This window comes from Mauremys mutica, chromosome 2, assembly GCF_020497125.1.
Source record: "Mauremys mutica isolate MM-2020 ecotype Southern chromosome 2, ASM2049712v1, whole genome shotgun sequence".
NCBI classification, from domain to species: domain Eukaryota; kingdom Metazoa; phylum Chordata; order Testudines; family Geoemydidae; genus Mauremys; species Mauremys mutica.
Window position 1 is genome coordinate 177,201,593 of NC_059073.1, and position 13,986 is coordinate 177,215,578.

Genomic DNA, 13,986 nt, shown 5'->3' on the forward strand with positions numbered 1-13,986 from the left:
ATGATTTGAGCAGGCAGTGTGTGTCTAGCATATACTAAGTATATTGTGCTGATGTAACATTTGAGTATCCAAAGTTGTAGGGAAAACAAAGGCTAATATGTTGCATTATTGGGGAAATAACTTAAGATCACGTTCGAGAGTGTATCGAGCACATGTTGAAGAGGGAAGAGTAGGCACAACCTTAACTGTGGTATTTCCCAACTTTTTGGTTCTGAAACATGCAACTTTAACATGATTTCTTATATGGCATTTCCCTTGGAATGTGGGGGTTTTTTTTAAAGAAAAAAGTGGGGAAGAATAAAAAGGAGTCAACTCTTCTAGGGCTTAGTAGCTCTGTTGCTTTGCAACAAACTAGCAATAGCACTTTTGAATTCCATATTCTGTATGTGTTTGACCGCAAGCCATATCCATGGAAGGTTCACAGAAAACTTTTTTCTTATGAACCTTAGGATCTGCTCAGCTCCAGTTACTTATTTATCATGAAGTTTACGGGAATTAGAAACAAAATCTTCCCACTGTAGCAATTGTCCTTAGAATTCCCCAGACCTGCCCCTTTCCTCGACGACTTAACTCCCTGTGTAAACACTCACATTGTTCATATAAGATATAAAACACAATATTTTATAAAGAATTATTCTTAGAGAGAGAAATGAGGAATTAAGACTTAAGAGGCAAATAAAGTAAGTGGGTAGAGGCGGGGAGACAATCAGATGTTTAGGCCACCAGTTTTGGTGTGGACTTGTGGAGTTCTGGCAGTAGCCAATCAGAGAAGGAATTTGTAGTAGCCAATCATAGCTCATTTGGGAGAGGACAGATAATATTCCAGTATAAGAACAATTACAACTGTTACATAAGTACCTTTTATCTTGGGCTAATAAACGTTCTTTTCACCTCAGAGTTTATTTAAGACAGGATATAATTGTTACCTTATCCATAGTAAACACCCTTAAACTGTCAATGAATTAACACAAAGCAAACACTAGAGTCAATCGTTGGCTGCTTACTTTAGTTTTTGTATGCTAATATTGCAATACTATTCTTTTTTACTACCAGTCTGCTCTATTTTCATATGTAGTTACTTATTTCATATGAAAGACTTACAAATGGTCTACATTTGTGGAATCAACTTTTCCTGTTGTTGTTCTGAACTTCATTTTAAGATCTGTTGGAAATGAGGGGATAGGCACCTTTCAGAAATTTTTCTGATCAGTTTTTGTTGTTTTTTCAGCCGCATCTCAATGAGCTGATGACAAAGAAGTGGCTGGCTGGATCTAATGCTGTGGACACAATTTGTGTCACTGTAGAGGATTATTTCAATGATTTTGCAAGAATAAAAAAACCCTATAAAAAGGTATTTTGCCTAACATATTTCTCAGGTAATATGCTCTGATGAGCATCAAGTCAGATTAATTTGTTGAACATTTTATTAATTTATGTAATTCAGAAAAAATAACAAATTGCTTCTTAGTAAAAACAAACCTATCACAAAAAAATCCTAATTTTCTCATGTCTCCTTTGTTCACTCAGATTCCTATTAACTCTTCCTAAGGAAGATTAGGGCTAAAGGATTGAGCCCATAAAGTTCACAAGAGTTTAGTATAGCACTATTTCCTCACGACTGTTTATATCTATGTATAGATTTTGGTCTCGACACTAATGCTGTACTTCTGCAATACATTCTTGGAATTGCATGTTCTGTAAATTCCAGAACCAATATAAAGCAATCAGCCTACTTGAGGCCATAAACCTCATGCTAAAAGTAGAATAGTTAGAGGCATAATGTTCCAACTCAGCTCCTTTGTTTTCTGTCTGCCAATGGATCTTTGAACTGCCACTGTACAGTAGATCAAACCTACTTTTTATCTTTTACTTTTTAATATATTGTGCTTGAGCATTTCCTTTAATCAGTTTAATTTTAATTCAGTTTTGTGTAGTTAAAATAATTTTTACAAGGTTTTCCTCCCTGCTTTCTAAATTATCAACATAAAATGGCTGAAGCTGACATGGAGATCAGGGTTTAGGAAAATTCACTGAACATAAAATCTGAAGCACTCTCTAATCATTTGGAATGATTGGAATAAGGACCCTCTCCCAAATTAAATGTAGCCTGTGCCTCCCTTACTTTTCAGGCTCAAGAAGAGACTGGTCAGAGTCGTTCTGCTAAAGAACTTTTAGCCCTATTGAAGTCAATTTTGGCATCTTCACCTTCCATACATACGGGTTTGGAGGTCTAACACTTAATCTTAGTACCACTTCTTAAATTTAAAAAAAATTCAGAAGAAAAAGACAAGTCATTCCTGGAATTAGTCCTAACCCATGGATCAGCTTGCCTTACAAGGATAATTCTGTGACTCTGAAGCAAAAATGTTTTGCATGGAGAAGAGCTCTGTCTACTTCAGAGCTTGGCATTGGCTTTTCAACCCACAGTCTGTACCACCATCTCATTTTAAGGGATTTGGGCCAACGGAGCTTTTGGCAACCAGCAGACCCTTACTTTCATCTGCTCCCTTAGCTCCACCATCTGTCTTTTCATCATTGAAGATGCAGTGTAGTCTACCTCCTTGTCACCAATAGCCTGGAGGACACTGAGTTTATCCATGTGTGGGAACCTTTGGTAAATGTTTAGGAGAGAACAAGTAGCGTCTGTATCAAGCTCCCCTTAAGTCTTTCACAGACATCATTTATCTACACCATTTCTTGGGAGTTTCTGAGCTTCTTAAACAGTCCAGATCCATCATCAAAAACAATCTTATCTCTACTGCCTCAACCTTACCAGTATCTGTCCCTTCCTTCAGCATAGGGGACCTGATTCTTATCTCTGCTACTCTGGTGTAAATTTAGAGTAACTCTGTGGAACTCAGTAGCATTACTTTGTATTTACATCTGTGTGTCTGAAACCAGATTTTGACCCAAAGATTCCGCAGCTGTTCATAAGGTTCCCCACCAGCAAAAGCAGCTTTTTGAAACTTACAAGAACCTTTCACTGCAGACACTTGTCAGGGAAAGCTACCTTTGGGCCAGTTATGAGTGCAGAAGAGCATTTTTAAATTATAACTCTCTCCAGAAGTGATAGGTAATTTTTTTTAATTAACTGGTACAACTCTAATTTCTCTTCCTCAGAAAATGACTGTTGAGGCCCATCGTAGAGTGGTTGTGGAGTACATCAAGGCTATCATGTTAAAACGTATATCTTTCAAGAATGCAGAAGAGAGAAAAGAAGGTGCAGAAAGAATGATCAAAGAAGCAGACCAGTTCAGGTTTCTGTTTAAAAAATTAGCAGCTGTAAGTATTTATATCCTCTAATAGTGCCATTAACCTGACAGTTGTTAAAGGATTAGATATGTAGATTTCACTGTTCCTAAAGATGTGTAGACATTTAATTCTGGGGTAAAACATTGTATGCAAGGTGTTCAAACTTGTTAATTGGTCTGAAGAGACTTTTCTCTTTTCTATTTTCTGTTTTAAGTTTTCTGGGGCATTATTGCATCCTTTCTGGAATTCTGAGTATGAATTTAGGCTCTAATGTTGGACTCCTGAATTCAGTTGTGCAGAAGTTTAATATACAAGATGGCTGCAGTATTATGTGGTGTTGGACCAATTTCTATTGGTGAAAAATACAAGCTTTCAAGTTTACACAGAGCTCTTCTTCAGGTCTGGGAAAGGTACTCAGAGTGTCACAGCTAAATACAAGGTGGGACAGATGAGTTAACACATGATGCAAGAGACCATTCAAGGTGAAGTAGGCTGTTAATACCTGTACAGTCATAGGACAAAGAAGGATTAGTGGGTTACAGATTATTGTAATGAGCCATAAATCCAGTGTCTCTATTAAGTCCCTAATTTTTGGTATCCAGAATTTATGAATTTCAGGTCCCAAACTCATCTTTTGAAGGTTTTTGTGCAGGTTTCCTTTGAGGACAAGGACTGAGAGGTCAGGTATGGAGTGATTGTTTTGTGAAAAGTGTTCACCAACGGGTGATAGGGTGTTTCTGTCATTAATCACTTTTCTGTGCGAGTACATTTGAGAACCTCGTGATGATCTGGTTTCACTCACGTAGTTTAATTTAATGGATTTATGGCTCATTACAACAACGTGTAGCCCACTAACCCTACTTTGTTCTGTGATAGGCAGTTAACACCTTAAATGGTCTCTTGCAACATGTTAACTCTTTATCTGTTCCACATTGTATTTAGCTGTGACACTCTGAGCCCAGGTCTACACGACAGACCTATATCAATATAACAACGTCCCTCGGCAGTGTGAAAAATCCACATCCTGAGTGATGTAGTTATACCAACCTAACCACCTGAGGAAGACAGCGCTATGTTGACGGGAGAGTTTCTCCCATCAACGTAGCTACCACCTCTCAGGGAGATGGATTAACTACACTTGGGCCTGGTCTACACTACGCATTTAAACTGAATTTAGCAGCGTTAAACTGATTTAACCCTGCACCCGTCCACACAATGAGGCCCTTTATATCGATATAAAGGGCTCTTTAAACCGATTTCTGTACTCCTCCTCGACGAAAGGAGTAGCGCTGAAATCGGAATTGCCATGTCAGATTAGGGTTAGTGTGGCCGCAAATCGACGGTATTGGCCTCCGGGCGATATCCCACAGTGCACCATTGTGACCGCTCTGGAAAGCAATCTGAACTCGGATGCACTGGCCAGGTAGACAGGAAAAGCCCCGCGAACTTTTGAATTTCATTTCCTGTTTGCCCAGCGTGGAGCTCTGATCAGCATGGGTGACGATGCAGTCCCAAATCCAAAAAGAGCTCCAGCATGGACCGTACGGGAGATACTGGATCTGATCGCTGTATGGGGAGACAAATCTGTTCTATCAGAGCTCCGTTACAGAAGACAAAATGACAAAGCATTTGAAAAAATCTCCAGGCTATGATAGACAGAGGCCACAGCAGGGACTCAGCACAGTGCTGTGTGAGAAGCGTAATGGAAAGCCAAAGAATCAAATGGACGCTCAGGGAGGGAGGGAGGGGGTACTGAGGACTCCAGCTATCCCACAGTCCCCGCAGTCTCTGAAAAGTATTTGCATTCTTGGCTGAGCTCCAAATGCCTGAAGGGTCAAAAACATTTTCCCGGGTGTTTCAGGGTGTATGTCGTCAATTTACACCCTTCCCCCCCGGAAAGAAAAGGGAAAAAAAATCATTTCTTGCCTTTTTTCAATGTCACCCTATGTCTACTGCATGCTGCTGGTAGACGGGGTGCTGCAGCGCTGAACATCAGCATCCCCTTCCCGGTGGCAGACGGTACAATATGACTGCTATCCATCGTCGTCATCATCCCGTGAGTGCTCCTGGCTGGCCTCGGTGAGGTCGGCCGGGGGCACCTGGGTAAAAATAGGAATGACTCCCGGTCATTCCCGGCAGATGGTACAAAAGGCTTGGTAACCGTCCTCATCATAGCAGCTGGAGGCTGAGCTCCATCAACCCCCCCTTTCATGTCTAAAGAAAAGATTCTATACTGCCTGGACTATCATAGCAGCGGGAGGCTGCCTCCCCCTCATTTTATCTCACTAAAAGTCAGTGTTTCTTATTCCTGCATTCTTTATTACTTCATCACACAAATGGGGGGACACTGCCCAGGAGGGTTGGGGGAGGAGGGAAGCAATGGGTGGGGTTGTTGCAGGGGCACCCCCTAGAATGGCATGCAGCTCATCATTTCTGCGGGATATCTGGGGCTCTGACCTGGAGCGGCTGTGCTCTCTGGTTCTCTAGTACACTTGCCCCATATTCTAGGCAGGACTGACTCTATTTTTAGACAAAACGTAAAGAAGGGAATGACCCAGGGAGTCATTCCCATTTTTGTCCATGCGCCCCCGGCCGACCTCAGCGAGGCCAGCCAGGAGCACCCATGACAGCAGCATACGGTACAAAAGGATTGATAACTGTCATCGCTAATTTCCAAATGCAAACGGTGCAAAATGACTGATAACCATCATCTCATCGCCAATTTACAATGGCAGACGGTGCAATAGGGATGGTAATCGTCTCTGCAACCTTGCAAAGGCAAATGAATGCTGCTGTGTAGCACTGCAGTACCGCCTCTGTCAGCAGCATCCAGTACACATACAGTGACAAAAGGCAAAACGGGCTCCATGGTTGCCATGCTATGGCGTCTGCCAGGGCAATCCAGGTGAAAAAGGGCGCGAAATGATTGTCTGCCATTGCTTTCACGAAGGAAGGATTGAGTGACGACATTTACCCAGAATCACCCGCGACACTGTTTTTGCCCCATCATGCATTGGGATCTCAACCCAGAATTCCAATGGGCGGGGGAGACTGCGGGAACTATGGGATAGCTACGGGATATCTACCCACAGTGCAACGCTCTGGAAATCGACGCTAGCTTTGGTATATGGACGCACACCGCCGAATTAATGTGCTTAGTGTGGCCGCGTGCACTTGATTTTATACAATCTGTTTTACTAAACCGGTTTCTGTAAAATCGGAATAATCCCGTAGTGTAGACATACCCTGACAGGAGAAGCTCTCCCATTGGCATAGTAGCATCTTCACTAAAGTGCTGTGCCGGTGTACCTGCACCGGTGCAGCTGCGCTGCTGTAGCACTGTATGTAAAGACAAACCCTGAATATCTTTCCCAGACCTGAAGAAGGGCTCTGTAAGCTCAAAAGCTTGTCTTTCACCAACAGAAGTTGGTCCAATAAAAGATATTCTCTGACCCACCTTGTCTCTCTAATATCCTGGGACCGACATAGCTTCAACAACACTGCAAACAGAAGCTTGACAGACAATTCCAGATACTTTGCATGTCAGTGCTGCAGGATGTATTCAGCTATGGAACAATCTTTGAATGGAAGTGGTAAAAGACTTAAGACATTTTAAAACAATACTGGACCAAATATTAGGAAGTGTAGTGTAGGAATCAATCCTGCATCAACATAGAGGTGAACTAGATGACCTCTAATAGGCTCCAACTTCTGTAATACACATGGGAGTGACCCTGAACAATTATTTTGAGATGTGTCCTGCTGACAACTGAGCTTTGGAAGATGAGAATCCAAGATGCCTAAATAGCAAACAGAGTAAAAAGTAGCTCCTTTAAAAAAATGGGGTTCTTGTGAGAGATGAGCCTAGAGGAAGGGGATATTAGATCCAACTGAATTGCATTACATTAGAACCTCAGAGTTACAAACACCTCAGGATTAGAGGTTGTTCATAACTGAAATGTTCACAACTCTGAACAAAACGTTATGGTTGGTCTTTCAAAAGTTTACAACTGAACATTGACTTAATACAGCTTTGAAACTTTACTATGTAAAAGAAAAATGCTGCTTTCCCTTTATTTTATTTTTTAGTAGATTGCGTTTAACACAGTATTGTATTATATTTGTGCTTTTTGTGTATATGTGGGGGGGTCTCTGCTGCTGCCTGATTGCATAATTCCAGTTCCAAATGAGAGGTGTGGTTGACTGGTCAATTTGTAACTCTGGTGTTCATAAGTCTGAGGTTCTACTGTACTTGAAACTGCAGGCTATTCTCTTCAGAGCCATGAATCACTAATATGTGGTGGTGGTCTGACCTAAAGCAGACAAAAAAGGTGTTAATTCCTGAATATAAGGGGAAAAGAAAAGAGAACATTGGTCTGTGAAAGAGTATCCAGCTGAAACTAAATAAATGTTTAGACGCTTAGATAACCACGTGCTGGACATGGTACAGATTAGATTAGGCAAATAATATTGATCAAGAAAAACTAAAGTAGCTTGGTCCAGATATATTGGGTAAATTGGAGACCGAAAATGAGGAAGATATCTGTGGTAATTTAAGTGGCCTTTTTTTCCTTCCAATTTTACTAACAATTTGTCTTAAATTTCAGCTGAGGTTTTGAAAATAAACAATGCAGGTAATGTCTGTAACAAAATACTGAGAGTAAAGGTTAAAGAATTTTGTTGCTTATGTTTTTTGTTATTCGATTTATAGGGATCTGGAGAGGACACTGAAGGGCTTTGTGACATTATTGTAGCCATTGCAGAAGTTATCAAGCTGACTGATCCTTCATTGCTTTATCTGGAAGTCTCAACTTTAGTTAGTAAATACCCAGATATCAGGTAATACCATTCATACTGTGTCTTAGCTTTGAGTTTTAACAGTAATGGTTCTTTTAAGGTTAGTTCTAGGCCAGAGTAGTCCTGTGTGGTCTATATATATCCTTTCATTGTTTTTTCTATTGTATGGTTTAATCACCTTCTTGTGAGATCCATAGAATAAAATGCTAATATTTTAACACATGTACGCTAAAGTGGTGTGGGTGGATATGTACTCTGGCATATCAAAGGAAATATTTTGGGAATATAGAACAAATGTATATTACACAGCATTCATCTCATAGTTTCAAAGTGGGAGGAGAGAATTCTTAACAAAGAGACTGAGAAGTTGACCTAGGAGCACAATTTTTGAATGTCTGGAAGCCTGGCTAAGCTGCAAAGGTACTGTGGCACTGAGGCAAAACATGGTGGCCAGAAAATTTGTGATCTAACACATTTTGTCAAATGCTTAATTACTTGTACAAAGGTTTGTACTGACATTGCTGGTTTGTACCTTTGTCTGGCAGGGATGACCACATTTCAGCTTTGCTAACAGTAAGAGGAGATGCCAGCAGGGACATGAAACAGACCATCATTGAAACTCTGGACCAAGGTTCAAGCCAACCAAATCCTAACTATGTGCCAATTTTTAAAGAAATTACAGTTCCTTCGCTAAGTGTGCAAAAACTTCTTAAGTAACTGACAAGCTTGAGTTCATGTGTCATTTTTGGTATGGGATCAACATATTTGAAATGTTCAAAGGCAAATTTGGCAATGCCACTTTAAAGGACACTTAATATGATGCTGTTACTTATTGGGTATGAGTTTTTAAAAACTTTCGGTGCAAACAGTTGAAATGAAGATCCTGGAAACAACCAGCTGTAGAAATCACTAGCATGGCTGCTTGAAGAATGAAACTTTCTGATGGCCAGAGTGCTGTGTACTGACCACTCACACGTTACAGCCATAGGCACCATCAGCAAATACATTTTCTCACAATTACTTAACCTCCTACTTTATGTATGTATTTACTCTGATGTAAAATTGTTTCAGAAAACAATTATGAAATTCACAAATGTTTGTTTAATAAAATGACTGAAATTTCTAGTATATAATTTGGTTCTAGGGTGAATAATGAAAGAATTTGATACTTAAGGTACAATAATAATTTTTCATCCATTTGATTTTAACTTTGCGTGTATTAAGCACTGCCAAATGCCACTTAAATAAAAATGTTCAGCTTAAACACTGTATTCTTTGGACCTGTATAGATTCACTTTCTAATAACTGGGAAGTTTTAAGTACAGCAATTTACATAATTGTTTTGTTTTATTATAATCTAGTAGAGAATCACCCTTGGTAGTGTCTGTAGGTCAAATTTATTGCACACACCAGGAACTCATTGCATATTTTTCCCTGTCCCCACAATGATCTGTGTATCGTTCTCCAATTCCCTGTATTTCAGGAATTCCTTCCAACTTCCCCAATCCCCTTTCTGGGTCCCCATTTCCCCCGTGGCTGGTGCTCTGTGTGCTCCTCCATTTCTCCCTCCACCACATGCCAGGGTCCCCCAATCTTCCCTCCTCCCTTCTGGGATTGTGTGCCCCCTATTCTTTCTTCCTCTCATACCTCTGTTGCCTATTCTCTCCTTTCCCTCCTCCCCCACCATTCTTTGTCTGGGAGAAGAATAATTCAAGGTGTCAATATGTTAAACTTTATAGGGAGCTTGAGCAGAGATGGTGTATTGTTGTGCTGAAAGACGGCAATTGGTGCCATCAACCAGTTGTCTGATCCTTTGATAGTTGCACAGGTGCTATAATTTTCCACAAAACTTGAAGTGTTCTGACCAGTGATGTCCTGGAATTAATTGGATGCAGTATTCAGAGTGAATCATGTTACATACAGGTATTGCAAGGCAGCGCAAGCTCCACCAATTAACTTAATATAGTATGTAAGATGGTAATATTTACTCCTGGGGGAAATCTGCGCTACTGTGCACGTGCATAATTAATGAGCCCCGCAGATTTCTAATTTTTTGTGCAGAAAAAAGCTTCAGCTGAAATGTTGCTGCAGCCCACGGCCAGTGAGGGGAGGGAGCTGCCTTCTTTGCAGAGCTTGTCAGGCCAGGTCAGGAGACAGGTGATATGGGGAGACAGAGAGCGAGGGGCTGCTGGGGGTTCAGATGGGTTCATAAGGGCTAGTGGGGGAGGAAAGACTGGGGCAGGGAGGGGCTGAATGGGAGTGGAGGCACGGGGCCACAGGAGGGAGGGTGGGGACAGGAGTGGCTGGGTGGGGGCACAAAGACACATGGGGACAGGGGCGTGGCTGGGCGAGGGTACAGACACATGGGGATGGGCCTGACTGAATGGGAGAGGCTAGGGGTCAGCCATGGTCTGCATGGGGGAAGCTCCCTAACAATCCCCACCCACCTACCCCCCCAAAAAAACTTCCATACTTTTCCCACCCATACCCAACAACCCTCCAAGTTCACACCTAGGCTCCTTCCCAACAATTTACTTCCCCCTCCCTCAGCTCCTCCATTACTCCTGACTCCCCAAGCCTTTGCACTGCTTCTGAGGGGTGTGGGAAATATGGTTCTGTATTGTAGTTTAAATGAATTATTACTCAGAGTTCTGTATTAAAATGCCTAGTAAGGACTCTATTTGTCAAAAAACATTTCCTGAATCTTTGTTGTCTGTATTGTTACAGACATACCTGTTGACAGGTATTTTTGAAATAAATTACCAAAAATAATTGAAACTGGTGTGATTATATTGTTATTTTGACAAATAAAATATGCAGAATTTTAAAATATTTTGCACATAATTTTTAATTTTTTGGCACAGAATTCCACCAGGAGTAAATATTGTCAATAATTTTCTTGATGTTTTTCTTACTTCCATAAGACTACCATTAAAGGAACGCTTCAATGTAATATACAGTAAAATAACTACAACACACATCACTGGGAAATTGTCAACTGCACAAATGTTAGTGCACCACTAAGGATACAAAAGTAAAAGGTTCTCAGGGTAATAATAGCCTGACTACACTGCAAATATTGAAGTAAATTCTGAAAGAGCTGAGGCCTGGAATCACTTAAATTTTGTACCTACAACATGAATAATTGGTGTGAAGGTGGGTACTTATATCAATTATTTTTCACCCACAAACAATACACACATTTGTGCCTGCCGTTGACCTGCGGTCTCAGCTTGTGACTGCAGCTAAGTTGGGATGCAAAGTGCAAGTGCAAGTGTTGAGGATGCAAACATCTGAAAAAAGGTTAGCCCTTTGAAATGTTGACCCAATGAATATTACATGATTAAACAAGTAAAAGGGAGAGGTAGTGTTGGTGAATTTATTACTTCTGTGAGAACCTTACCTTTTCCAGTTCCCAACTATGACTTCAAGGACCTGATCTTGCAAAAAACATTTAATACTAAGCATAGTGCTTACTACTGAGAAGTTGTTTCTCACTTAAATCAACTGGCCTTCTCATGGAAGCAATTGCTGCATTTGGGAATAAGCATTTCCTGAGCACCTGGCACTTCCCATTTACTTCAGTGGGATTCGCAGGTCCACCTCTACCCTGATAATAACACGGTCCTCGGGAGCCAAAAAATCTTACCATGTTATAGGTGAAACTGTGTTATATCTAACTTGCTTTGACCTCGAGCATTTCCATTATTAATAGTCAGCAAACATGCCTAGCCCCCCCATCTGACCCCCACCTACTTCCCACCCCTGACTGACCCCCTCAGAACCCTGCCTCAACCCATCCAACCCCCCTGCTCCTTGTCCCCTGACTATCCCCTCCCAGAGACCCTCCCACCCCCATCTAAGTCCCCCTGTTCCTTGTCCCCTGACCACCTCCTCCAGAGACACCCCCCCCATCCCTAATCACCCCCAGGACTGCCATGCCCTATCCAATGCCCCCGTTCCCTGATTGACCCACCCCTAGAACCTCTGAACCATCCAACCCCCCCACACACACTCCCTGACTGCCCCCTGAGACCCTCTGCCCCTTATTCAACACCCCAGCCCGGCACCCTTAACACGCCACTCAGAGCAGCATGTCGGAGTCAGACACACTGATCTGCCGGAGCACGCAGCCCCGCCCCCCCAGAACACTGCTTTATCGCATTATATCCGAATTCGTGTTATATTGGGGTAGAGGTGTATGTCCATTTCTAAAAATCAGGCCATTTATATTTAGGCACTTAAATATGGATTATGCATATTAAATTTAGGTACACAGATCTGAAAATCTTGGCCACAGGCTAGTTCTTGATTTTGAGAACAACTTGCTCAAGTATTTCAATCAGACATTTATAATCTCTCTCATGCAAATTGTCCCAGCAGCAGCACCTACTGCAGCTGTGTCCTGGTGTGCATTTCTCCCTGCATTCTGTGTAATGTCAAAAACAGAGCTTCATGAGGAATTACTTCACTTGTAGCAAGCTCAAAACGATTATTAGAACATTTAGCTTTATTTTAAAACATCTTTTCTAAAAACATAGCTAGGAGATGGCTGTAGATAGGACAAGTTAAACGCCAAATTTGGAAAATATTTTGTTTAGTTGTGTGTGTGTATGTTCCTCCTCCCTTCCACTCCTCAATACTGATGGGCAAATGTAATTTTTTTAGTTGAAAAGTGTTCTTCCATCACCATTCTGTAACTAAAAGTGGAAGAATTATCCTCAAATTAAAAATAATTATACCTAGGCTTAAAAACAGATGTAGATCTAAAAGACAATTATGAGCTTTTGAAAACAAAGTTACTGTAGCGTGAAAATGACCTTAACTATAGCGTTTAATACTCCCAACACTAGAAGAGGGGCGAATAATTAATAAACAGGAAGCAATGAAGGACTAGAAATGTAATTTACCATTTGAATGTGAACTCACCCCCAGGAAAGTCCTATTTTTATTTTGTAAAATTAACTAGAAAAGTAAGACTTACTTTGCAACAACTTTTGAAACTCTCCTTTTTATAGACCCAAATAGTGAGTAACATTTCCTGCATATTAACTTGCATCAGACAGATCTTCAAACTATGTTCATTCTATCCACACTTGCAATTAGACTGTTTTCATCCATGGTTGCACCTGATTCCAACACCAGTTGTCAGGAGTAGACATTTCCTAGGGTAAACAAGACTACTGAGACAACAGCATTATTTGTAAATGTAAAAAATCTTAAACAGTGACTCATACTTCTTTAAAATATTTTTATTTGATAAATATTTACTATAAGATACTAGAAATCATTGAATTTTCCTTTGATGGAATAACTTTTTTACTGGTATATTTAAATTATGTAGTTGTAACTTGTTCAGGGATCCAGCTTGCATCTAAAATACGACGTCACTTTAAAACTAAAATAACTGGGAAAATTACTTATCACTGAGAGTGAGGTATTACATTAATGTTACAGAAAAAATATCTGCTCAAGTGGCTTTTAAATAGGGCTTTTGTTTGGCATCAAACAGAACTATGCCAAAAAGGGGATATAGAAAACAGGATAACATAAGAACGGCCATACTGGGTCAGACCAAAGGTCCATCTAGCCCAGTATTCTGTCTACCAACAGTGGCCAATGCCAGGTGCCCCAGAGGGAGTGAACCTAACAGGTAATGATCAAGTGATCTCTCTCCTGCCATCCATCTCCATCCTCTGACAAACAGAGGCTAGGGACACCATTCCTTACCCATCCTGGCTAATAGCCATTAATGGACTTAACTTCCATGAATTTATCCAGGTCTCTTTTAAACGCTGTTATAGTCCTGGCCTTCATAACCTTCTCAGGCAAGGAGTTCCACAAGTTGACTGTGCACTGTATGAAGAAGAACTTCCTTTTATTTGTTTTAAATCTGCTGCCCATTAATTTAATTTGGTGGCCCCTAGTTCTTGTATT

At 40.9% G+C, this 13,986-nt stretch overlaps 1 protein-coding gene across 1 annotated transcript in view; it reads left to right on the forward strand.

Annotated features, from left to right (window-relative positions):
- EXOC3 (exocyst complex component 3) overlaps nucleotides 1-9,148 on the forward strand; it is a 38,765-nt gene extending 29,617 nt beyond the window's left edge. Inside the window, exons 10-13 of the mRNA XM_045006815.1 lie at nucleotides 1,229-1,351; nucleotides 3,121-3,282; nucleotides 7,964-8,091; nucleotides 8,595-9,148. Coding sequence (XP_044862750.1) covers nucleotides 1,229-1,351; nucleotides 3,121-3,282; nucleotides 7,964-8,091; nucleotides 8,595-8,766 — 585 coding nt within the window. The 3' untranslated portion in view covers nucleotides 8,767-9,148. The remainder of the gene's footprint in view (nucleotides 1-1,228; nucleotides 1,352-3,120; nucleotides 3,283-7,963; nucleotides 8,092-8,594) is intronic.
- Nucleotides 9,149-13,986: the final 4,838 nt, after the last annotated feature.